Here is a 27,186-nt window from a genome sequence, read left to right as displayed (position 1 = left end):
TAAATGCTTTCTTAGAAATCTGTAATATAAAGTCGAAAAGTAAACGCATTAACTTTCTAAAATCTAACATAGCTTATAACTCTGGAATTCTTGTTAAAATACTTTCAAAATGCTGCCGGCTATGATAACCAAAACAAAAAGTTCTTAAAAACGTTACATGCTTATAATTTTGCACATCTGAGCACAAAATGCTCTAGGCGAGTTATACTGACCACCGACCGCACATCGTACGTCCTTCCGTCCACATTTTCCGCCAGACAATCTCATGACATGGAAGTTGATCAGATTTGGTGGGGATATTTACCAAAGTTGGTATTCAGTTCAAAACCCTTGTTGTCATGGCAGTGTAAACGAAAATCTTTAAAAGTTTCATGTCATAAGTCATTGGACAGATTTCAAAACAGTTACATCAAATGTTCACACCAAATGTGTGTCCACCTGCCAGTATTGTAAAAATAATTCCAAGTTGTCAAAAATATGGCCGCTTGAAGCCATGGTGTGTATATAGTGGTCAGAATCTACTGGCCAGATTTTAAAATAATTTCTCATAAATGCCTTGTGCATGATCCTGTAACAAGATTGCTTAGAATAATCTGATTCGTAAAAACATATGGCTGCCAGGGATGCACATGGCTGTCACTTTCCCATAACATGTATTAACTAGGAACTTTTAAAAACCTTCTCGTCAGAAACTGCTGTTTTACGCAAACATTTCTTGGCTGACATTTTACCAACCTTTTTGAAATACTAGTATGACATCCACAGCTAAAATATGAAAAATTCAAATAACCTTAAAGACACTGATTCTGGTATGCCTGGTATGTGGCCTATAGTGATGATAAGGTCTGCGTATTGGCGATAAGGGCCAACACACAAGTCAGGACCATTGGTAGACTTGCTTCTGTTTATCATAATAAGCTACTGTATAGCTACTGTGCAGTAAATAAATTGCAGGTGATATTTCTCACCTTTATAGCAAATCAGTTCTCACCTTTATAACGAGTTTAGAAAGCTTGATTGAATAAACAAAGTGATAAGATACAACAGTGTTTTATCTTATTTTTAATAAAGTAAGTTTTTTAACAATTACATCTCATTATTGCTGTTTTTTATTATCAAAAATATAAAAAATGCATTCAGGCACATAGCTTTTAGAAGTAATAAATTATTGTGTAATTTGAACAATGATATATCTTTATTGCTGGATTTTATTATACATAAAAGAAAGTTAACATTATTTAGACAACACAAGAGGAATTAAGCATTTTTAATATATAACATCCTTCTGTCTATATACCTTCTTTATCTATTAAAAATGCAACTGAACGCTTCTTTAGTTTCTAATAAAATCCAGCAATTATCTTCTTTTTTTTCGTTTTTGTTTTGTTACTTTTGATAAAAAGATCATAATCATTGAATAAACAAACTTGTAATTTCTCTTATTAAGTTTTGAATAATTATATTATAGTGAGAAATGCTTTGCTATAAGAGTTATAATTTAATTGGCCAGGACATTACTCAACATGACTGAGCAATCAAAATTAGTATCTTATCAATTAAAATCAATTAAAATAATTTTGTGTACATGCTGAAAAAAGACTAAAAGAACAACAGCATTTCAATTAATAAAATGCAAAACACAGGGAATAACCAATTTACCTGTAGGCAATAAAATTTATGATTCTCTGACAATAATAAGGCTACATGTCAAGTCTACAGGGGTTTTATGGACCCTTATCAGACTGGACCAGACAGGATCTTGTATATTGGGGATTAAAAAGTCTGGTATTTGTGGGGTGGGGGGGGGGGCGTCACTTATATAGGAGATTTTCTTTGCCTTTAACCATTGGCTTGATTCTGAATTAATTTCACTCAAAAAAAGTTTCTTGGGTGATCCTTCACTAAGGATGATTAAATTAACTTGTTTACAATACATTTAAGATATCTCAAAGGAATTATGTCCCCCCCCCCCACCTCTGGGGGAGACATATTGTTTTTGCCCTCCGTCCGTCCGTACGTCACACTTCATTTCCGAGCAATAACTGGAGAACCATTTGACCTAGAACCTTCAAACTTCATAGGATTGTAGGGCTGCTGGAGTAGACGACCCCTATTGTTTTTAGGGTCACTCCGTCAATGGTCAAGGTCACAGGGGCCTGAACATTGAAAACAATTTCCGATCAATAACTAGTGAACCACTTGACCCAGAATATTGAAACTTCATAGGAAGATTGTTCATGCAGAGTAAATGCCCCCTATTGTTTTTGAGGTCACTCCGTTAAAGGTCAAGGTCACAGGGGCCTGAACATTGATAACCATTTCCGATCAATAACTTGAGAACGTCTTGATTCAGAATGTTGAAACTTCATAGAATGATTGTACATGCAAAGTAGATGACCCCTATCGATTTTGGAGTCACTCCGTTAAATGTCAAGGTCACAGGGGCCTGAACATTGAAAACCATTTCCGATCAATAACTAAAGAACCACTTGATCCAGAATGTTGAAACTTCATAGAATGATTGTACATGCAAAGTAGATGACCCCTATCGATTTTGGAGTCACTCCGTTAAATGTCAAGGTCACAGGGGCCTGAACATTGAAAACCATTTCCGGTGAGTAACTTGAGAACCACTTGACCAAGAATGTTGAAACTTAATAGGATGATTGGTCATGCAGAGTAGATGACCCTAACGATTTTGGAGTCACTCTGTTAAAGGTCAAGGTCACAGGGGCCTGAACATGGAAAACCGTTTCCAATCAATAACTTTAAAACCTCTTGACCCAGAATGTTGAAACTTCATAGGATGATTGTTCATGCAGAGTAAATGACCCCTGTTGTTTTTGGGGTCAATCCGTTGAAGGTCAAGGTCACAGGGGCCTGAAAATTGATAACCATTTCCGATCAATAACGTGAGAACGTCTTGATCCAGAATGTTGAAACTTCATAGGATGATTGAACATGCATAGTAGATGACCCCTATCGATTTTGGGGTCACTCTGTTAAAGGTCAAGGTCTCAGGAGCTTGAACATGGAAAACAATTTCCGATCAATAACTTGAGAACCACTTGACCCAGAATGTTGAAACTTAATAGGATGATTGGACATGCAGAGTAGATGACCCCTATTTATTTTGAGGTCACTTGATCAAAGGTCAAGGTCACAGGAGCCTGAACAGTGACTTGAAAACCACTAGGCTAAGAGTGTTGAAATTTAGCGGGATGACTGGACATGCCAAGTAGATGATCCCTGTTGCAGCCATCCATCAGTGTCTCTTCGACTTTCGCTCCTGACCCCTATTGACTTCTTGCCTATAGGACTTTGCATTGGGGGAGACATATGCTTTTTTACAAAAGCAATTTCTAGTTAACCTTTGGAATCACTGCATTAATTAAAAAATAATGAAACGGCAATAAGCTGAGTACAAAAAGAAATCAATGTTACACTGATTCACATCAGTCAAAATTAAGCGATAGTTGAGCACCGCCTTATCAAAATAAGTTCTTCTTAAATCGGAAACCGGTGCTTGAGGGCGTGTGTGATGTTGCACATTTCATACCTCTCATGATTACAATCTGCAATTGTTTTTGTTTGGTTGCGGTTTATGTTTCCAAAGGCTTCTTCTCACAGGTTTGTTTTATAATGAGACTTTGAAGGCTATAAATTTGAAAATAAATTTTCTTTCGTCTGATATGAATTAAAAGTTCTAGCCTTTATAGATTGATTCTTGAAGGCTGTTTTAGATATCAATATAATCGCACCGTTATTTGAGTGCGCAATACCTCTTCATTAGTTTATAATGCCGACAGTCAAAGTGCTAATTTACTTGTGGGATTAAAAGGAAATAAGAATTAGACCAATGTTGTTTTCCCAAAGATGAAGAAATCCTTGAAAGATGTTAGGAGGCTGTGAATGACATAAGCTTTAATAATGAATAATCGTTCGTCTGATATTTTCAATAGAAATAGAAGCTTTAGTATTTACGTTGTGTGTAAGACATCCATATAATCCCACTGCGCGAAAGCTCTGTATTTCTTCAAAATCTGCAAAAGTGAAAGTGAAGTGTTACCGGACAAATCAGTACTCGCTGTCAAGAATCATTTTGGTCAGATAATCACCCTTTTCTCTAGCATAATTCGACAGTATGCAATAACAACATTTTTGTCGATATAACTTCACATGCAAATTGAAATAAGTGTTTGGCACAGGATGAGCGCTTGTAGTATCAAAAACATCAGAAACTCGCCATAGTAGCAAGAAAAATCTAGCTTATTAAATACATTGTAATATTTTGAAGTGTTCACGTTTAAATAAAACATAAAACATCTCGATGAGAAAATTGCTCAATACAGTTTAAGTTCCATAAGGTTTTTTAATTTTATGTTAAAAACAGATAATGCTGCTGTCCAAATAGAGACTTCACACAATTGAATAGTTAGGAAAACGCTACTTTCAATATTACACATGAAATTAAGAAGTCAGGGTCATAAAGGGAGATAATTAAAACAGTGCATGTTATAGTACTTTTCTATTATCTTAATCATATAGTCAAACGTATAACAAATACATGAGAAAACAATTATAAAACATTGGTTTTAACAAGAAAATAATATATTTTATATTCATAGCAAAAATGTGGCAGCCACATTTTAATCAAAGGCATTATGACCATTTAACTATCTAATTTAAGTCTATATAACTTCAGGGACCATTAAATGTAACGAAAAGTTGTATTTGTACATTTGTATTTGGGTTTAGGCTCCTTCCTAGTCAACATGTAGGTCCAGATGGAACTACTGAAAATTATATAACTTATTATTATTTTCAAATAAATAATACGTTCGATAAACTCTTTAGAGTCGCCCTTTTATTATAAAAGAGCATTTTTGTATGACCCCATGGAACTAACTCTGTAAATTATGTAATCAAAATAAATGTTTACTGCCTGCTACCTATCACAAAACTGGTAAAGCTGAATAAACATGGATATTTGTCAATAACAGTAGTGTAGGGCAACACAAAATAAAAGAAAGTACACCAAGCCGAAGTATCTACTAGGTTTATATTTCGACTTGTCTTTATTAACCATTCGTTTTTATAACTGGACCTGCTTTGGACTGTCAGTAGGAAGACAGGTCAACTCGTATCGTTTAGACAATTTACATGCATATTTTGGTATTTGTACCCTCAAATGTGTTGTGTTTCCAATACGTAAAAGTTCCTTGTCCTTACCCTTACGTTTCGGAGATAATATGTTTGCTTATCTGTAAGGCAATCTGGAAATTCATGATCAGTTTATTGCATTTTATTGTGTCAGGTTTTGAAGGATCACTACTAAATTTCACACGATATTCCGGATGACGTCATTATTATCTTTCTCTTGATTATTATTGTTTTAGGCATTTTAGATCGTAATTTTACACGATTAAATAGTATTATACCAAAATGTCTTACTAACATATACAGGGCGGCCAACCCATAATGACTTTTGGACACCGTATTACACGAAAAAAAAAACCGTCTCGATTCATGTAACATTTTGCCTATATAATTTGACACATTTTCATAAATTAAAATGCGTCGAAGACAGCAAAATGAGTGTTTTCCTCCGCAAAGAGCGGCTGCTATCAGTACTCCGTACTTTTCTTAAACACTTCGCCCGACTACTTTTCGTTGACTAGCTGTGTAGATAACGTACACACTTTCGCTGTTGGGCGAAGTGTTTTAACTGATTGCAAATGTTTCGTGCGGAGGAAAGCACTTATTTTGCTGTCTTCGACGCACTATATCATACGAAAATCCGTCAAGTAATAGGGAAAATATTGGCAAAATGTCACCAGAATAGGTAACTGTAGAGTCAGTGTATCCGGTTTCGCACTGTACGCGGTTTCACACATCCGGCATCATTTAAAGTTGCTGCTTAGTTGAAATATTTACAAATGAATCATGTTTTCATAGAAGCATATCAAAATCTTTTTTGTCTGCACATCCTGTTTAATTCTGATTTTTCCATGCACCAAACATTATTTCCTTTCCATTTGTCCTTTTTGAAGACATTTCTTGTTCTTGTTGCTCTACTTTCTGCAAAGGCATTGAGTACATGTGTATAATATAATCTTAATATGATTCGTTAGGTAATTCGTGTATGCTAACCTTTACCCTGCTTAATCGCTAAAATGGATTGGTCTATCATTCAATTTGGCAATACCATTTATCAATCGATGGGGTGTTCACCGAAATGTACTGATTGATACTGATTGAATAGCGAACAGTGCAGGCCGTGATCAAGCCTGATCTTGGTCTGCACTGGTCGCAAAGGCAGAATAACTTGTCGCCAACAGGCTAAAGGTTAAAGATTCGCATTGTCCAACATACATTTCTGTAGATTTCGATTTTTGGAGGCTGGCATCTCGAAAGGTGGCTATTTTCTCTTGTTTTTGCAAAATATATTTGGCGGGATGTTAACTCGGACAGAAAGTTACTGGATAGTGAGTGTGCCTAAACTCACGCGCATATTCTGAAGAATATTGTGACTTTTCCCTATTAAAGGTAATGAGTGGATGAAATAAAATAGCTGTTACCGAACAATTCAAGACGAATTGAAGTGTTTTGAAATCAAAGGGATTTATTTCATCTTATCACATTAGAATGATAACCCTCTACATAAGTCTTTGCTGACATTAGTTCTATATTATATCTATATTATAAAGTTGAGTGTTATAGCTGTAAACTGATAAAAAAAAATGATAACTGATCTTACATGAATATAAGAAATCATGCAAAATATTTTTCTTAGAAACAAGAGGCGGAAAATCGAAAAGAATTCTGAATACTAATAATTTTCCAAAACTAAACGAGCATCCATAAAATACTTTGGTTTTGTAATTTCAACGACCGAGAGAACGAATAAGTGACATAATATCTCAATTTAAAACCCAATGAAGAAGTGAATCACCTTATCGCATTTATATCACAACCTGTAGGTGTGTCTAGCCAACTCCCGACTAGCAAAAGAAAACTGTTTTCTTACAAATGAAACGTACAGGCACTCGTGTTTTCCTGGGAGATAAGGAAGTCCTTTTGGAGGTGATTGCTTGGATCAAGCATGATACTTTTGCTGAATAAAAAGACAGAACTTTATGGTATGATAATTGATACAAGAAGGTCCTTTGGAAGCTTTGAAAGAGATCAGGCAATCTAAACACTACATGTATGGTTGTTAGTTTGACTTTTCTATTCACTGCAGTTGGTCAATACGCAACTTGGAAGACAAAATTTTGAAAAATAATCGGTATCTTTTGAAAACACTCTTTGTAAATACTGGAGATAAAGATTCTGTACTCATGGCAAGACGTTGTATCAACGGATGAGGGTTTGAGCTTTAATAATAAGGGAACAGACCTCAGGTTTCCCGGTTTCCCTCATGCATTTTTCAGACATATAAGAGAACTTATTTATGACCTTCAACATTGCGCGTGCAAGCTGGATGGCATCCTCACATAATCCCACAGAGGTGAAGGGCTATACAGAAACCTTAAATACTCAAGACTGAATAAAATTTGCGATGACTTTTTTCGCTGATTTCCCATAAAATGCCACTCGCGAATTAAAAATATTCGTGAATAATTTGAGCCGTACCATGAAAAAACCAACATAATGCATTTGCGACCAGCATGGATCCAGACCAGCCTGCGCATCCGCGCAGTCTGGTCAGAATCCATGCTGTTCGCTTTCAAAGCATACTGCAATTAGAGAAACCGTTAGCGAGCAGCATGGATCCTGACCAGACTGCGCGGATGGTGCGGCTCATTTGCACATCATGTCCTAAAACACAGACTCACATGTCGCGAATTCTTAACACCGTGAGTGAAGCTGCTTTAATTATGATATCGCTAAATAAAGCCTATACGAAAACAGTTATCTAATCTACGGTACTCAGCACCTATTGAGTTATTAGACATTTGCATTTCAACATATTCCTAAAAGTGCATAACTTATTTCTGATTTCAACAAATTTGTAACATTATATTCTACAGATGGTGGGCACAACGACACGGGTGAATACTGGCGGAGTTGGTATGAGAGTGAGACTTTTGAAGACGACCTTAAAACATTACTGGAAGAGTTAAAACCATTGTACAACAAATTACATGCTTACGTTCGGAGGAAACTGCAAGAGCAATACAAAACCAAACCGTTTCCAACTAGTGGACACATTCCAGCACATCTCCTAGGTAACATATCACTTTCATAATGCAGACCAAGAAAATTGTAATAAAATTTTAACTAATTTTAGTGAAAAAATGGTGATTTTCTAAACTAACTGTTTCGCGATTATTCGTTTTAATTCTGAGGTTTAACCACGTTTAAAAAATATAATGAACAAACACTTTTCAGATTAAAAACATGTGAAACAAGGTCAAAAGCGACTTTAGTGCAACCACTCAACATTCTTTACGATAAAATTTTGCTTTTTTTAAGGTTTTACAACGATTTGTTTTAGAATTTACACAATTACGAGTGTTTTACCTCCAACGATTTATTTTCTGTTATTTTAAAGTGGACTGTTGTAGACATTATGATTTACGTATATTAGTGACCTCATTCGGGATTGAAGTACAACTAGCATCCCTTTCATTCTGCCTGTTGTCCATATAGCTGCAGTGATACATGAAACCTATTCTGAACGAGCAGTGAATAATGAACAGACGTTCTTCTATGAAGTGACAGCTGTGTTTAAAATTGGCGTATTCGAAATGTTTATATAAAACGAATATACAAATAAACACTTATGGCATTTGAAATAAATTACGAGTGCATTAGGAACACGTGCATACCTTAATCGGCCAGCTCCATCTAGACTGATTTATACTTAGGCAGACGGTGTTTTATGATAACAATTTAGATTACGTATATTTACGTTGTATGACATATTATTAAAGGTATATACTAAAAGGTGCCTTGTAAAACAGAACGTGTAATATATTGTTTATGCTGTAGCTTGTATTCGAATTTGTATTCAAACAGCATTATCGTGACCTTCCCATTCCAGCCACCATTCCGACGGCGCCGCTGCAACAGTCAGTTAACAGCAGTTTAATTATATTTCACAATTTACAGTTAATGAAATATGTTGTCGTTATTACTAGTACGCGCTTCATTTCACTGTTTGTCAGCTTTAAATCATTTAATTTACATTTTCCAGTACATAATATAAAAGCCATAAACACATAAAATGCAAATGCTGAAGTATGTTCTTTAATATATTAAGTATTTTACTGTAGGTAACATGTGGGCTCAGTCGTGGATTAACTTGTATGACATGTTGGAGCCTTATCCAGGAAAGGAAAGCATAGATATTACCCCAGTGCTGAAGGCAAGAGTAAGTCAAATTCGTTCAGATTTTCAGTCATTACCTCAGTGCTGAAAACAAGATTAAATCCAGCTCGTAAAGGCATTCAGTAATTACCATAGTGTTGAAAGCAAAGGTAAATGCATTTTAGGCGATAGCCTAGTTCTGAAGGCAAGAGTAAATCCAGCTCATTAAAGCTTTGAGTAGCTACATCAAAGGTGAAGACAATAGTAAGTCCAGCTCGTTTAGGCTTTCAGTCAGTACCCCTCTTCTGAAGAGAAGAGTAAATCCAGCTTGTTTCAGATTTCAGATTTCAGTACTTGCCCAGTAATTAGCATTACTTACGATATTAAAACAATAGATTTTAGAGAATCACACAAAAAGTAATATTACCCAGATTCAACTTGATTTTTATAAAATTGAAAATATGTTAATTAGTCCATCAATTAACTACTGAACAAACAAATAAGAAGTGTATAGAAAACGTAATTATACATGCAATAAAATGTTAGCAGTACCAAAAATGTCTTCAAGGAAACTACTAACTAATGAATTACCGAAGGTGCATGCAAAGTGGGTATCAAATCGTTTGACCAAAGAGCAAAAGACCTAAAGGGTGTTCTTTTATTTCTTGGTTTCGTCCTCGGAGTCTGTATAATGTACTTTGTTTATGTACTTTTATAGAGTATTTAAATCTTTACGCTTCCATACATACGCAGCTATTTTGTTACTTTCATGATTGTGACTCTTATTGGACATTTTTCTTTTTTGTTCTATTTAACAAAATGTATCATCGAACCATTTAACTACCACCTCCATGATAGCTTGAAGTATAAGTCACCTTGCACTTCGAAAAGAAAAAAAATATTACTTCTAAAATCTCTGTTTACTTATTTAATGGCCTTGGGTAACGAGTATTTCATGTCATATGTAGATAACTTCGCTGCATCGAAACCAAGATTGCGTCTTAAAATAACCTCAAATCTCATGAAGTATCAACAAATGTTTTGGTACCTATACGCGAGAATGACCATGCATTTATTACAGATACATGTCAACGAAGATTTTGCAATCTAACCTGATTAAATAGATAAAAAGTTAAGTATAAACTGACAACGTTGTGATGTTGTTCATGAAATGACGACAATTAATACGTTTGTACGAATTAATTAAAGACAGAAGATAACAAGCATGTCAATCAAGAAAAGTTAGTCTGTATGCACTAAAGGCTGTGAAGTATGCTATGATATTATCTTTGTATTCTTTTGGTGCATTTTATAAGCCTGTTTGTGTTGGTCAGAAATAATGTCAAGAGAAACACCTCTCACCTTCCTTCTCAAGACAAATTGTTTATTATTTGTTTGCCTTTTGCTAAAATTATACCTGAATAGTAATATTACAATAAATTGTAGATATTTGTGTTTGGATAAAACATGTATAATAGATGGTTCAAGTATCTTAATTATTAAAGTTGTTTACCACACTGAAATAATTGAAAATATACATCATCTGTGCTTCAGAATATTAAAATATATTTATTAATCAATTAGATCATTAAATACAATATATATCTACTTTGAATTCTTAATGTTTCAAACTTACTGTTGTGTGAATCATTGCCTGGCATATCATTAGAAAACGGAAAATAATTCAGAATCTGTAACCAAACTCACTTGTTTATACGAATTCTGCTTGAAATTTGTTATTTCGGAAAGCTATACAATAATTGTAACTGTAGCGTTCACTCGGAATAGCTGTGTGTGAAAGATTCCAAGTGGTTTAAAGACACCAATATGCTGTGCTTTATAATTGCTTGAGATATATTCGCCAAATAAAGACTGCTATTTAACCCAGTTAAGTGAAACAAATATTGGCTCAGACATACATATGTAACATTTTTGTAGGCCCATAAGTACAAATGAACGATATTAGTATCATGGTATTATTTGTTCTTCAGAATTTCACCGCCCTCGAAATGTTTAAAGTTGCCGAGGATTTCTTTGTATCTCTTGGACTGCGAGAGATGCCACCGGAATTTTGGAACTATTCGATGATAGAAAGACCGACAGACGGTAGGGAAGTCGTCTGCCATGCTTCCGCTTGGGATTTCTTTAAAGGAAATGACGTAAGGTAGGTATTTATTTATAGCTAAATCCCGTATATAATTTTAATGAACGAATGAGAATCTGTTTGACTCATTCTAATTTTCGTTACTCTGAAAGGTACGGTTAGTTGCATATTTAATATAAAAGCACAATGCTTTCGATATATTGTTTTGTTTAGGGAAAAAATCTATGTATCGTTGAAAGACGAAATGTTAAGATTTTCGGAAAGAAATAATTAAACACATATGGACTGTTGATCTTTTACTGACACTGCATGCCTTATTTTCTTGCTTATTTTGTCAGTTTTAATGCCAGCTTTGCAGCTCTACCTGCACTTAGATACTATTTTTTGTTCTCAGTTAACACGAACATGGAAACTACAATTAACAGCTGTAGCTCACTGAATGTAAAGTGCGCCTAACGTCTGATTTTCGTTAATTTACAAAAGAAACGTAGAGAGGTATGTGGACAGTTTGTTAAAAGCTGAACCATTCAAAGAGCATAGCTTATCAGGTTTATTGACCATGTAACAATGTGTTTGTTTGCTAGAATTAAGATGTGCACAGACATAACAATGGATGATCTGGTTACGATTCACCACGAAATGGGACATATACAGTACTACCTTCAATACCAGAATCAACCCGTCGTCTTCAGGGATGGTGCAAACCCAGGTACACTTCAAGTATATGTATATATTGTCTTATGCTGCAAACCCAAGTACACTTCAAGTACACATAAATCAAGGTACACTTCAAGTACACATATATTGACTTATTTTGCAAACCCAGGTACACTTCAAGTGCACATATATTGACTTATTTTGCAAACCCAGGTACACTTCAAGTGCACATAAATCAAGGTACACTTCAAGTGCATATATATTGACTTATTTTGTAAACCCAGGTACACTTCAAGTGCACATATATTGACTTATTTTGTAAACCCAGGTACACTTCAAGTGCACATATATTGACATATTTTGTAAAACCAGGTACACTTTAAGTGCACATATATTAACTTATTTTGTAAATCAAGGCACACTTCAATTACACATATATTGACTTATTTTATAAACCCAGGTACACTTCAAATACACATATATTGTCTTATGGTGTAAACCCAGTTACACTTCAAATACATATATATATTGTCTTATGGTGTAAACCCAGTTATATTCAAGTACACATATTTTCTTATATAATTAAATAAAGTTTTATAGTGTCTTTTAACACTATGATGCGATCTGAAACAATTGTAACTCCCTCAGAATGTTATTTTAAACGAGGTTTTTACAGAGATTCGCAACTACAAATAGCCTTTTATACTTGTATTTAGTTGTGAATTAGTTATAGTGGAGCAGGATATCGCATAAATACTTCAGTTGATGATACAAGCATCAAATTTACAGGACAGTAACTACCTGGCATGCGCTTTAATATAAGATCAAGGGCCAATTGAAATAATGTCGTTTTCAAGATGGCCGCCGCGAAAACAAAATGGCCGCCATTTTGTATTTACTTTTCAGTACTTTATTTGAGGCAAGCATGTAATACATTAAAACGATAGCATTTTTATGCCCCCAGCATCTACGGATGCCGGAGACATATAGTGATTGTCCTGTCTGTCCATCCGTCCGTTCGTACGTACGTCCCTTCGTCCACACGAGGTTAACCACATGGGACCGTTTCGTCTTGCATCAATACCCTTACTTAAATGATTTGATACTAATACAGATGTAACCTGTGACCATTCTTCATCTTCAGACATCACCTGACCTCAGTTTGACTTTGACCTCATTTTGGACTTAGTTTGCTTTATATGGGTCATCTCTTGGTTAACCAAATGGGACCGTTTCGTCTAGCATCAATACCCCTTACAAGAATGAATTGATACAAATACAGATGTAAACTGTGGCCATTCCTCATCTTCAAACATCACCTGACGTCAGTTTGACCTTGACCTCGTTTTGGACTACCGATAAGGATGCCACTGGGGGCATCAAGCGTTTATTGAACGCAGCTCCTTGGTTTCATTTATATACTTTCGTTTCAGTTTAGAACAGAATATCAATCTGTAGTATTCATACTCTTTTAATTTGTAATCAATTTTGTATGGCTTAGACATCTCAACACTTAAGTTTTTATAACTTGCAGTTTTGTTTTTGAACAATGGTAAAATCTGGAGTACACCAACCAATATAAGTTTTATATACATTACACTCAGATTACATTCAATGCAATAAATTAACATCTTTAGAAAATGCGTCTTATAAACCACGAGGGGATAACGAAATAGGACAGCGTGAGCACTTGCACAGTCAAGAGCAACATTTTCTTATAAGGCAAACCTTAAGAAACTATTTCTGTTGATTTACTATACCCATGAAATTATACACAATGGAAATCGTGTTCTAGCCGAAACAAAAAAATATGCATATACTGCATTTAGTCATTTTCTGAACAGTTGCAACATAAATTGCTGTGCATAGCAGACCTAAGTGGTGGCACTTGCAATATCCAGTACAGGAAGTCCTTTTGCAGTCACACCTTTGAAGGACCTGGAAGCATTCAGATTTAACCGACAATTCCATCCGATAAGGGATCCACACATTGTTCTGCTTCAGCCATCCCCAGTTTGACGGAGGCGGCAGTTCCTCCATGGTAACAGCTGCTTTACCTCAGACATGGCCTGCCTGAAAAATTGCTCGCTCGATGAATTGTTTCAGACCACCTTTTGTTGATCGAATCCCATTATACGCTCTTTGTTTCCGGGTAAACAAATCAAGTCAAGGTTCATCCATCTTGCATGTCGTGCTTGATCGAGCATACAGCATAACTATTTTGTTTCTAATGTATCCATTTCCTACTCAGTTATTATGTATTTGGCAGCACTGAGACTATGAAATGCTTTGAACTATAGCTGTTTCACAAACATTCCATTCCTCCCATGCAGATTTCTTGCCCTTGTCGACAAATGCAGAAACAGTTTCTCAACGGGTAAAAGCAAGAAACAATGGCAATGCCTCTGAGTGAGGACCAGGTAAGCAAGCCACAAAACATCAGTACACTGCCATAGCAAGAACTAGCTAATAATTGTAATTGTTCGGTTTTCTGTCAATGAGGCATGCTTTGCATGAACAAATATACGATTATCCGCTTCTTCGTGATTACATGGAGCAAGCGCATTTCTGTTTATATATAAATTGCAAACAATATCGGCAGCTTTTGTTGCTATGATCATTTATTGGTTTGCACCCTTATCATTATACCCCGAGATATCTAGGGGCTATTCTGGATTCCAGTCCGTCCGTCTGTATACAGAATTTGTCTGCGCTATTTCTCAGCAATTATTTACCAGTTTTCAATCAAACCTTGTAATTATTATCAGTACAAGGCCAAGTTGCGCATGTTGATTTTTCATTTAGTTATGGTCCTTTATTTTTATTTCTTTATATGTATTTGGAAGACTTTTGTCCTCGCTATTTCTCAGTCATCATATGCGAGACTTTTATCAAACCTTGCAGTTATTATTCGTACCAAGTCAAGTTGAACATGTGCAAAGCATGTTCCAATTGAGTTATTTTTCACATAGTTATAGCCCTTTATTATTTTTTCTATATATGTATATGGAAAAAATGTCCGCGCTACTTATCAGTCATTGTATGCCAGACTTTTATCACACCTTGTTATAACTATTATCATTGGTACCAAGTGTAGTTATGCATGTGCAAAACACGTTCCATTAGAATGAGTTTTGACTAAGTTGTTGCCCTTTATTTGTTTCAAATACGAACAGAGTTACATTGGATATTTTAACATACTTTATTTGTTAAGTATAACTAGTTGATGACCCTTGGTGATGTAATAAAATAAAAAAGTGGAAACCCACAGGTCTCCAAACCCGACATAAACGAAAATGTTGCAGGCTTGATTTCATTTGTGGTTATGGAGCCTTCATATCACAGAAAATGCCAAAAGACAAGATTAAAAAAGCAGATTACATGGTCCCTTGTCCATGACCTTGACCTACTGAATTAATTTCTTCTTTTTTTAAGAGATTGCCATAAAATTCGAACCACTTGTACAGTTTTGAACAAACATTTCAAAACTGATTTTCAGTAACCTTTATCTTGACCTACTTTCTTTTTTTTAAGGTACAGCAGTGAAGTATGGGAATCTTATACAGTTTTGCGCACCATTTTTGTGCGTCTTTGTACATTTTCTTCTTGTACAGTATACAAAGCAATGTATCATATTTTCAATAACCCTGTTCCTCTGACAATAAGCTGATATCTGGGGGTTTTCATCACCATTAGTGATACGTCTTGTTTTATCCGCACGAAAACTCAATAGTTGAGTTTTATTTTCAACGCATCTAAGAAAGCTATTCCATAGTTTAGGAGGTCTTCTATTAAACTCTTTTCAACATTATCAAGAGTTTGAAATAGAATATAAACAAAAGCACAGACACTTAAACACTCAAACTTACAATGACATATTCAAATTTGGTATATGTTAATACAAAGTATGTACTATTTTAATTTGAAGGCCAAGGAATTATCATTTTTTGCTGTATGTGATATGACTTGGGGTTTTTTTTGTTACATATACGTACGGAAGTTGTCACTGGACCCTATGCTGAGTAACATGACATTATGAACTATATCAGTGTGCCCTTGTAGTGTTTGTAGTTCATTCTATAGAATCATTACACATATCATTTAATTAAAGATTTTGTTTCAGCTGATTAGCAATGGTTCAGTATTGTCATGATTTTGATACTGTTTCTCAGTGAAACAAAGCAAGAAATGAAGGGTAGAACAGAGAACAGATTGAAAAGAAGAGACGTCCATATAAACCATATTAGCTTATTTCAGGCCAGTGTCATAATAATATGCTTTCAGGTTTATCTGGGACCAGGATTTAATCAATAGTCGATGGTTATAGCACTGAAAGTAGAAGACTCATACTTGGCCGTGATAAGAACGTTATCTAAAAGTCTGGCAGTCATTTTAAAGATGGCGACCTTCTTAAATGGGTCTATATTTGGAAAAGGCAACATTAAAAATAAAACTATCAGTTTATGGGAACAAACTGATAGAAAAACATGTTACAGCTCAACAAATATGATATTTTAGAAACTTACAGATCCTGATTATATGAAAACTGCCTCAATTCTGGCAGCCATTTTGAAATTTGGAGGCCATCTTGAAAATGGATGATTTTTAGATGGCCCTCGATCATTTTTGAATCTGGGTCATATGATGAACATTTGGTGTAAATTTCTTACTTGTATCATCAAGTGAAGTATTTCCTTAGATTTTCACACTAAGCTGCTCCACTATTACGGATCTATCTCTGTTTGTCGGTAAAACAGTTCGATTTAAGTAACATTCTTAGGAGGGTTATTAATGTTTCAGATCATTTTCTAAACAATGTAACAATAGAAGCTGATGCATTCACCTGAGAACATAATGTAGTCAAGTCAAGTAAATTTTATTTACAAAGTCGGTGCAATATAACAAATAACATAAGCTCTAGTGAGCTTTTAAAACCGACTTAACATAGCACATAATAAATAGCTGACATTTAAAATATCAGTTTTATGCAGGACATACATTATATACATACATCAATACGAAAAACTAAAAAATAAGAGATCAGCGAGTATTAAAAGTCCATCAGTTAAATAAGTAAAATACTGGTTTTTAAAATCAAGATTAAGAAAGACCTAATTATCATATCATTGTCTATTCTATATTCAATATCACAGGGGGTACCATCACATTACACATGAGTATCAGTTACATATCACATAATTATCACAGAATATTATTTTTAAGTATTGATAATCTAGACTCAATTATTACAGTAGTGATAATATTTATATACCAGGAAATCCGTGTCCATAAAAGTGCTGTTAAATGTCAAAATAATGACCACAAGCATACAAAGGATGGCACAGTATGCAAATTACAATTTAGCAAAGTAAGCTTAATTAAATACATACAATGTGAACACCTGTACATAAAAAACAACATGACTGCTTATCTACCACAAGAACTGCACGAACAGTCGGGCCCATCCCATAAAAATGTGGCTGCTGAAAATATCCATAATTCTTTCCAGTTTGTATTTGTATAGAGATGCTTATAAATAGTAGCACGTTTGTTGGCGTGGGTTGTATCTTGACGTAGCTTGTATGTTGACGTAGGCAACACTGCTCTATATATAATACTTGTCATGCCGACTTTTCAACAGGGTTCCACGAAGCTATTGGTGACGTCATGGCTTTGTCTGCTTCGACGCCAAAACATCTTCATGCCGTTGGTCTTCTGGAAACTGTGGAAAATAATACAGGTAATAAAGTCATAAAAGAAACACTTTACAATATTTAACGGCTAGAGTTCAAGTCGGATATCTATATACAGTCAAACCTGTGCTAAAGACCACCTCTGAACAGAGACCACCTGGCTGTAAAGACCACGTTTTGCTTCTCATTTTAACATTTACAGTGTATTTTAACCTGTGAATAAAGACCACCTCCCAATAAAGACCACATTTTAGCTCTCACAAGGGTGGTCTTTATAGACAGGTTTGACTGTACTCCCTTTGTGATTCTGGGAATCATTGAAAATGTGAAACCCCGAAAATTTTTCATTTTCCTAATAATGAGGCTCCATTCCATTAAAATTAACGGAAAGTGCTTTATAATAATTCATCTGTTACCGCCTATTTATATGCAATACATTAGGATATTTTCCTTAGAACAAATATTCTGAAAGTCGGAGTTAAAGACTTAAGTCATTTGGATGATACCCATCCAGTGGTCTTTTCCGGGTCTGTAACTGTGTCTTTCTTTCCTTTTACAGTCATTGAAAGATATGATATAATTCATTTAAGTTTAGAGTTAAATTGCCGGGTGGATCTTTTACATTTTATATAGATTACCTAAATTTGACTTTCTTAGTAATTATTTATTAAAAAGCCGTAGATAATAACGCAGATATAAGAAAAGGAAGAAGATATCATACTGCCAAAATCGCCGCCATTAGTTTTACACTAACTGTTGTTTTTTTTTGCCCCCGAAGGGAGGCATATAGTTTTTGAACCGTCTGTCCGTCTGTCGGTCTGTCAGTCTGTCCACAATTTTCGTGTCCGGTCTATATCTTTGTCATCGATGGATGGATTTTCAATTAACTTGGCATGAATGTGTACCACAGTAAGACAACGTGTCGCGCGCAAGACCCAGGTCCGTAGCTCAAAGGTCAAGGTCACACTTAGACGTTAAAGGTCATTTTTCATGATAGTGCATTCGTGTCCGGTCCATATCTTTGTCATCGATGGATGGATTTTCAAATAACTTGGCATGAATGTGTACCACAGTAAGACAACATGTTGCACGCAAGACTCAGGTCCGTAGCTCAAAGGTCAAGGTCACACTTAGACGTTAAAGGTCATTTTTCATGATAGTGCATTCGTGTCCGGTCCATATCTTTGTCATCCATGGATGGATTTTCAAATAACTTGGCATGAATGTGTACCACAGTAAGATGACGTGTCGCATGCAAGACCCAGGTCCGTAGCTCAAAGGTCAAGGTCACACTTAGACGTTAAAGGTCATTTTTCATGATAGTGCATTCGTGTCCGGTCCATATCTTTGTCATCCATGGATGGATTTTCAAATAACTTGGCATGAATGTGTACCACAGTAAGACGACGTGTCACGCGCAAGACCCAGGTCCGTAGCTCAAAGGTCAAGGTCACACTTAGACGTTAAAAGTCATATTTCATGATAGTGCATTGATGGGCGTGTCCGGTCCATATCTTTGTCATTCATGCATGGATTTTAAAATTATTGGGCATAAATGTGTACCACAGTAAGACGACGTGTCGCGCGCAAGACTCAGGTCCGTAGGTCAAAGGTCCTAAACTCTAACATCGGCCATAACTATTCATTCAAAGTGCCATCGGGGGCATGTGTCATCCTATGGAGACAGCTCTTGTTTTATACTCAAATCTGCTATAATCTGTCTCTGTCTTTTTTTGCAGAAGCTGATATAAATTTTCTTATGAGACAAGCTCTTGATAAGGTTTCGTTTATTCCATTTGGTTATATGATTGACCAATGGCGTTGGAGTGTGTTTCGTGGAGACACGCCCCCAGAAAATTACACATCTGATTGGGCGGCTTTAAGGTAAAAAATTAATATGTGAGTTAAGAGGTGTCTAATGTCTTATAACGCTCTTCGATTTTGAGCTGACAATTATCATGCCGGGTTACGAAGTGAAGAAAAACACTTCACACTTACGGTATGTTTTCATACAAAAATGAAATTGATACAAAAACACTTTTTCCACATTTTCAACTTGTTCTGTCAATATCAACTCCATACAGTTCATGCTCAGCAGATATTAGAAGTGGTCATGGCTTCAAGGAATTATAACTGCCCAGTTTACAAAATAACTAGAATGAGCGATGTTATAAAACTATAAAATATATGTCCATGTTATAAAGTTATTAAAATGGGTATTGTTTTAGAGTAAGATATTTGATCATGCTATACGTAGTACGGTATAACAAACGATGGCCAAGTATAAAGACATAAGATATGGCCATGTTATCAATTTAAAATGCTATGTAGATATAAGAAGTGGTCATGTCTCAAATATATCTAAATGTTCCTGTTACGAAGTTATTATAAATAGTCAATGTCTTGAAGATATGCGATATGATTATGTTATAAAATATGCTAAGAGATTGTAATTTAATACCAATATAATAAAAATATGGCCACATAATAAAGATAGTAAAGATGATCATACTCTTGAGATGATAGAGATGGTCATGTCATATTAATTATTTGATTTAAAGGTGTAAATATCAGGGAATATCTCCGCCGGTAGCAAGGTCTAGTGAGGACTTTGACCCAGGAGCTAAATACCACATTCCTGGAAATACACCATATATACGGTAGGTATTGCACAATACATATCAGTCATCAGTTGTTTTTCTAGACTAGTGTATCATTGAAGGTTCCATGTGAACCGCCATATGAACACATCTGTGGATGTCTCTAAATTGTTTTTGGTACCTTTAACATGTGTAAATGTTGAGTTCTGCTCAACCCGAGGCTAGAGAGTGTGGACGGGATTTTCACTGTCATCCATGAACAGGCTCAATCAAACCGAGCTTGCAACATATTCATTTTTGTCGTGTTGAGCGACCTGTGAAGTTTCCACTGTTTCTATATCAGTTCATCTAAATCATTTTGAACGTGTGTAAATAATGTAATATAACATAACGTATTTCCATTATTTGCTAAATGTGCTGTTTTATGTAAAAATTCTAAGACTTAAAATGGATAAACTAGTTATTGCAAAGTTTTATTTATTAGATATATGTTTTAAATCAATTTATCGATTTATATTGTTTCAAATTATACTGGAATATATAGTTCTTATTTTCATAATATACAAAATTAGGCCATGAAGGTATATTTTACATAACATACAATGCTGAACTTCTCCAGATATTTTGTGAGTTATGTGATCCAGTTCCAGTTCCATAAAGCGCTGTGCGATGCTGCGGGTGAAACAAAGAAGGGTCCACTCTACCAGTGTGATATATACAATTCATCCGCCGCTGGCCAAATGCTCGGGTATGTTCTTTTCTTTAAATAGCTTTTCTTTTTTAGTTACTCTGTACGATATAGGATGGGGGTAAGTCTCTGTAAGGTTCAAAGTTTTGGTTTATTCTATCATATGCTAATAATTCCCATGTGCCTTAACTTCTCATCAATAGAGCATCCAGTGTTTGCGGGAAACGAACCCATTTAAGAAAGTTTATGGAACATGTAAGCACATTGTAGTCAACTTAAATGGTACGCACATATATACTATAATCCTTTAGATATGTGTTGATTAATTATCTTTTATGTTCATCAGGAAGTTGTTACAACAAGGATCATCAAAACCTTGGCCGGATATATTTAAGGAAATTACGGGATCGCCAAAGATGAATGCTACAGCCATTCTTGAATACTTCGATCCACTCATTAAATGGTTAGATGAGCAAAATAAAGGTATAAACATGACCGCATTAAGATATATTAATTTACTTTTCTTCAGAACAGTTCAGTTTATTGCTATATACTTTAACTTACCTTCCCATGTAATATTTTAAGGTACCAAACTTTTTACGCAAAACAACAATGTAATATAATTCGATTCTGTCCACTGCCCATTTTTTATTACTGTCTTTTTGTGTAGCTGATGAAGTCATATCTTTGTCAAGGGTGCTGAACGAAACTTGTCCTGTTACATTTGAACAAATATCAACCTAAGCGGTGTATACAATGTAATGTATTTACAAAAGCTGGGATATTTTTTAATTTCTAAAATACAGGTGAACAACTCGGGTGGGAAACTGACTGCCCAAATATTACAGAGGATATAGAAGAACCTACTGCAAAGAAATGGTTAGAGTATTACAATAGAAAAGCATCTGATATGACATATAGATCCGTACTGTCGCAATGGAACTATGGCTCAAACATCACAGACTACAACCAAGCTGCTATGGTAGATTATGTTCTTTAATATATTCTGTGAAGCAACAAATAAGAACACTTCATAAATGAGTGTTCCGCATAAGTTCATATTAACAATGGATTTACATTACAAGGATTAACAAAAATAATTTCAGAAAATAATGCAATGTTTCACAAGTGAGCTAACTTGAAAATTTAGTGAAACTTTTGTAAACTGAACCACAGCGCCACGTACGTTATATTCAATTTCTTTTTCCATTGCAGGTGAACATGAGCCTGAAGAAGTCGGATTTCGATAAAGAGATGTATAAGCAAGCTAATTATTTTCCTTGGACCACATTTAGCAATTCTTCAATGAAGAGACAGTTCAAGATGATCACAAATATTGGAACCAACGCTTTAGACGATAAAGACCAGCTTAAAGAAGCAAGTAGTTAAAGAAGTACAATATTAGTACATAGTTGTTTTGTTTCTTCAATGTTTCATATGGTATGCCACGTACATACTCTTGGTAACTTTTACGAAAGCGAATATTGAATATTTGGTGTGTTTTATTAACAGGTAGACGAATTAAAAATAAATAAAGACAACATCCTTTATACTTTATTTGAATATAATATAATATATAACGTTATCTTAAGGATTTGTGCAGTTATTTAAAGTGCAGTTATTTAAAGCTACAACAAACACAGAAATGGTAATTAAATTTTTCACATTGAGAAATAACGTAAGAAGTGAAAATATTCAAAATCCCTCCAGTGGCATTAGAAACAATTTTCCCTTCATGTATACAATGAAAATACATGAACAAATGCCATTTGAGGAATATCAATATTTCACACATTTAAAGAGAAATTGTCAAAACTCTGTCAGCCAGTTATTTAAATGACAGCAATGGCAATAAAACTCTCGTTTATAAATCTCTATTTCAGATGGCTGATTTGCAAGCGAAAATTGAAGGAATTTATGGAAAAGCCAAAGTAGAAATGTCTGACGGAAGATCTCTATTACTTGAACCCGGTAAGTAAACTTATAATGTGTCAATAGACAACCTGGATTGGTTTTTAAATGTGCATTATAAGGAATTCAAAACTGGCGTCACAGAAACAACTTCATTTTGGATATTATTAACAATGTTACATGATAAAATAAGACATAAAGATGCTAAACAATATCACTATATATTTATTAAAATATATAAATATATATGGGTCGTTCGATGAGAAAACCAGTATTAGTGACATGATATAATTATCGCATAATAAGCAGTTTAAAATACTGGAAAATCATTGTTTTTCTTATGTTCATGCAGAAACTAGAAATAAGTATATTGTATTACAGTTCTATGAGGCAAATCAGTTTCTACCATATTTTACAAATAAATGTTAATTGTATTGTCATGGAAACGGAAATTTCAAAGCACCCAAGAATCATGAAAATATAGTGGTGTATAGATAAAAGACCTGTGATGAAACCAAAAATATTTGAGCTAAGTGGGCGAGCTATATCTTGATTTTAATTTTTTAGTCACCAATACAGGTTTTCCAATGGAACAGCCCATATGTATTTTCCGATGTTTTTTTTTTCTTTCAAAAGTCATGAAACTGATGCTGAATCACCGCAGATTTTTCAACACAGCCGAATTTTCATATTCTATGTCAAACACAAAAACCAACAATATGAACACCTTTAGTTCGTCGAAAATTGCCATTATTTTGATTTTTTATTCCATGTTAAAGATTATGATTTTTACTTGGAAAACCATCAAAAAGCAACACTATCTTGTATTAATAAAATGAACTTAAATAAAGATTTAGAATGACATATTTTCTAAAAAGCATTTCACTCGTGGCTATTCCATTCTTGAAAATATCATACCTGGTGTCCATTGGTTAGGATCCTTACAAGGCAATAAGTAAATATCTAACAGTTTCTTTCATTGATAGGACTGACAGAGATATTGACGTCATCACGCAACTACTCAGAACTGAAGGAGGCGTGGGTAAAGTGGAGGGAAGCTTCTGGTAAACTCATGAAGACAGATTATGCTAAATTCGTTGAACTGAGTAACAAGGCGGTCAGGCAGTTAAGTAAGTGTCAAATGTCAAAGCTGCTCGACAATAATTGGTTTCAATGTTTGTGTAGATGGCTTTTAAAAGTAAGAACGTAATGACAACAGAAATTACATATGAGCCGTGCCATGACAAAACCAACATAGTGGGTTTGCGACCAGCATGGATCCAGACCAGCCTGCGCATCCGCGCAGTCTGGTCAGGCTCCATGCTGTTCGCTTTTAAAGCCTATTGGAATTGGAGAAACTGTTAGCGAACAGCATGGATCCTGACCAGACTGCGCGGATGCGCAGGCTGGTCTGGATCCATGCTGGTCGCAAAGCCACTATGTTGGTTTTCTCATGGCACGGCTCATATCTGTAGAAACCGACGCATAATCATAGTTTTCTATCCTTTCTGTCGTCAGAGGCTTTATTCCTTTAAAAATATCGATTCTGTACCTTACGTGTACACTTTGCTATAAATATTTTTATGTAGATGGCACTTTACGAAATAAAGTGTTTGACAGACTGTCTTAGAAAAACTATGACTGACAAACGTGATACAGCCCGTTTATCTCAACAAGTACGATATTTTGAATGATCGTATTTTGAAAGTTTTCTAACCGAAAGGAAATCAGAAATAAAGGTCATAGTGATATTGACACACTAATTGTTTTTGCCCCTTAACTCAATAACCTTTGCGCCTAAAGATAACAAAGTATACAAGATGATTACTTTGGGCAGTAACTGACCATTTTAATGAAGCGGTATGGAGAGGCATGTGCTTTTATTAAGACAAATTTCTTGTTTCTTCTATTTTACTGTCTAACATTTGCTGATAGTTTCATTTGTAAATCTGAAGTATATATAACAGCATTTATATTGAGATTTTAATATATTTGTATAGATTATTCAGACACGGGTGACTACTGGCGAGCTGTCTATGAGACTGAAACATTTGAAACAGACCTTCAGAATTTGCTAGAGGAATTGAAACCGTTGTACAAGCTCCTGCATGGATATGTAAGAAAGCAACTGAAAAAAACTTATGGTGCAGAAAACTTTCCTAGTACCGGTCATATACCTGCTCATTTACTTGGTAAACACTTTCAGTCATTAAATTTGTCGTAATTATGCGGCCTTGAAACAAACAAAAAATCCCTTGACAAGTTCCTGTTGCACTTCAACAAGTTTTAATATAACTACTCACGTCATAACGATGTGAAGTGATGCTGAATTTCATCACCTGAATAAAAGTTCAAATATTAGGGGTCAGCCGTACTTGATTGATACAAATTATTTTTGTTTGATTGTAAAACGGCTGTCTAATGACAGCCAACAATGAAATACCAGTTTAGAAATGTAATCAGAATAAGGACTTTACGTTTTTTCATAATTGTAGGAAATATGTGGGGCCAACAATGGAACAATATCTACAACTTAGTAGAACCTTACAAAGGAGTGGAGAAGATTGATGTTACACCGGAAATGCTTAGACAGGTCAGACTCGATTATAATTATTTACACAGAAAATGCTGAAACAGGGTTGATTCCGTTATAGTTATTGACATCCGAATGCGATTCGATTATAATTATTTACTGAGCAATTCGTTGTTCCTTGCCGTTTTGACTATAAACCTCTGCATTAATACAGTAGCATAGATAAAGAGTATTCATATCATAAGCTTTTGCAAAAGCTAAAGATTATACAATGTTGTATCCTTTACTGACAATTTTGAAATAAATGTAATGGATCTGCTGTAGCAGATTGATATAAGCTTATTTCGAAATAATTCATCGACGTTTTCGTAATAAATTTTGTTGATTCCCGACAGAAAACATTCAAAACTTTCTAAATACCCGATATTCTCCGAAGTATCAAATACAAAAGATGAAAACGTGGAACATCATCAACCTTACTAAACTAACAGATTTATTACAGAACTACACAGTTATGCGTATGTTCAAAACAGCGGAGGAGTTTTTCACATCTCTTGGTTTGTCTCCAATGCCAGCAGAATTCTGGAATGGAACTATCATGGTCAATCCAGATGGTATAACCATGGTTTGCCATGCTTCTGCTTGGGACTTTTATAATCAGAAAGATTTCAGGTAATGACTAAGACATAGTGTTAAAGAAGTGGGTAATCTTCTATGAAAATGTTATTGTAACACACAGATTCATTATATATGTTTGCGTTGTTGAAACAAATACCAGAAGTTTATCTAAACGAGTCCGATGGGGCATTACTGACATTCTCCATCCGGACATATTTAATTTTGATCCCTATTAAAAGAGGTACGGATGTTGTTTTTTTTTAAATTTGAATTACCAACTACCTTCCAGTAAGTTTTTGGTTATTCGTGCGAAATGAAAACGGATAAACCTATACCTCTAAATTGATAACGTTGGCTAGACTGTGTTTTATTTTGAGTTTAAAAAGTAATCGAACTTGCCAATACATTTTGAATAACCAACTGACAACTAGTATGTGGTTGGTTATTCGAATGTTCAGCTACCACCTACTGCCAACCAACTTTACTGTAGCGTAGCATAACACGATGGTGATGGTACAAAAACATGATGAGTGAAGACACGATGATAAAAACTACCTAATCTTCGTCATCATGCTGCTATAGAACTGTTCCATCATCACCGTGCGATAATAGTTTCGCGTCTTCGTCATTACGTCTTCGTTACTGGGTCTTTGTTCAATCACCATTTTGCTTAATCAACATCAGCACCATGCTATCGAACTGCCATGTCAAACATTGTGTCATCGCACTTGCGAAGCATTTCGTGTACCTGACGCGACAACAATAGCACAAAGGTCCTGATGCAACAATACACACCCAGCATTTTATCAAAGGCCAGTGAGAAATGGTCATTCACCAAGCATTATATTATGGTCCTCAAGTAAATACCAAAGGTGAGACCATTTGGTCACATAAACGCATCATTTGGATGGATACTCTCTTCTGTAACGAAGAGGTTGGAGTATAATTTTATCAACCTATCACGTTCATGTTTGAATAGGTCATCGATCAATTTTATTAGAGACAACGGGTCGAAGAACAATTTATATACATGTATAAGATCTTCATTACTAGCAAGAAATTGT

General features: G+C 35.0%; 1 protein-coding gene across 2 annotated transcripts in view; it reads left to right on the top strand.

Moving 5' to 3' along the window:
* LOC123560737 (angiotensin-converting enzyme-like) overlaps positions 1 to 27,186 on the top strand; it is a 104,533-nt gene that overhangs the window by 55,129 nt on the left and 22,218 nt on the right. For both annotated transcript variants that reach the window (XM_053553068.1, XM_053553067.1), the window contains exons 5-20: positions 8,037 to 8,234; positions 9,285 to 9,382; positions 11,310 to 11,482; positions 12,007 to 12,131; positions 17,721 to 17,819; positions 19,512 to 19,656; positions 20,334 to 20,432; positions 20,992 to 21,120; positions 21,407 to 21,543; positions 21,867 to 22,042; positions 22,276 to 22,437; positions 22,944 to 23,031; positions 23,958 to 24,101; positions 24,972 to 25,163; positions 25,467 to 25,564; positions 26,007 to 26,176. In XM_053553068.1, coding sequence (XP_053409043.1) covers positions 8,037 to 8,234; positions 9,285 to 9,382; positions 11,310 to 11,482; positions 12,007 to 12,131; positions 17,721 to 17,819; positions 19,512 to 19,656; positions 20,334 to 20,432; positions 20,992 to 21,120; positions 21,407 to 21,543; positions 21,867 to 22,042; positions 22,276 to 22,437; positions 22,944 to 23,031; positions 23,958 to 24,101; positions 24,972 to 25,163; positions 25,467 to 25,564; positions 26,007 to 26,176 — 2,233 coding nt within the window. The remainder of the gene's footprint in view (positions 1 to 8,036; positions 8,235 to 9,284; positions 9,383 to 11,309; positions 11,483 to 12,006; positions 12,132 to 17,720; positions 17,820 to 19,511; positions 19,657 to 20,333; positions 20,433 to 20,991; positions 21,121 to 21,406; positions 21,544 to 21,866; positions 22,043 to 22,275; positions 22,438 to 22,943; positions 23,032 to 23,957; positions 24,102 to 24,971; positions 25,164 to 25,466; positions 25,565 to 26,006; positions 26,177 to 27,186) is intronic.

The sequence above is a fragment of the Mercenaria mercenaria genome, chromosome 10 (assembly GCF_021730395.1).
Source record: "Mercenaria mercenaria strain notata chromosome 10, MADL_Memer_1, whole genome shotgun sequence".
In the NCBI taxonomy this organism is placed as follows: Eukaryota; Metazoa; Mollusca; class Bivalvia; order Venerida; family Veneridae; genus Mercenaria; species Mercenaria mercenaria.
The sequence above is the reverse complement of the archived record's forward strand: the minus strand, read 5'-3'. Positions and strand labels throughout refer to the sequence as shown.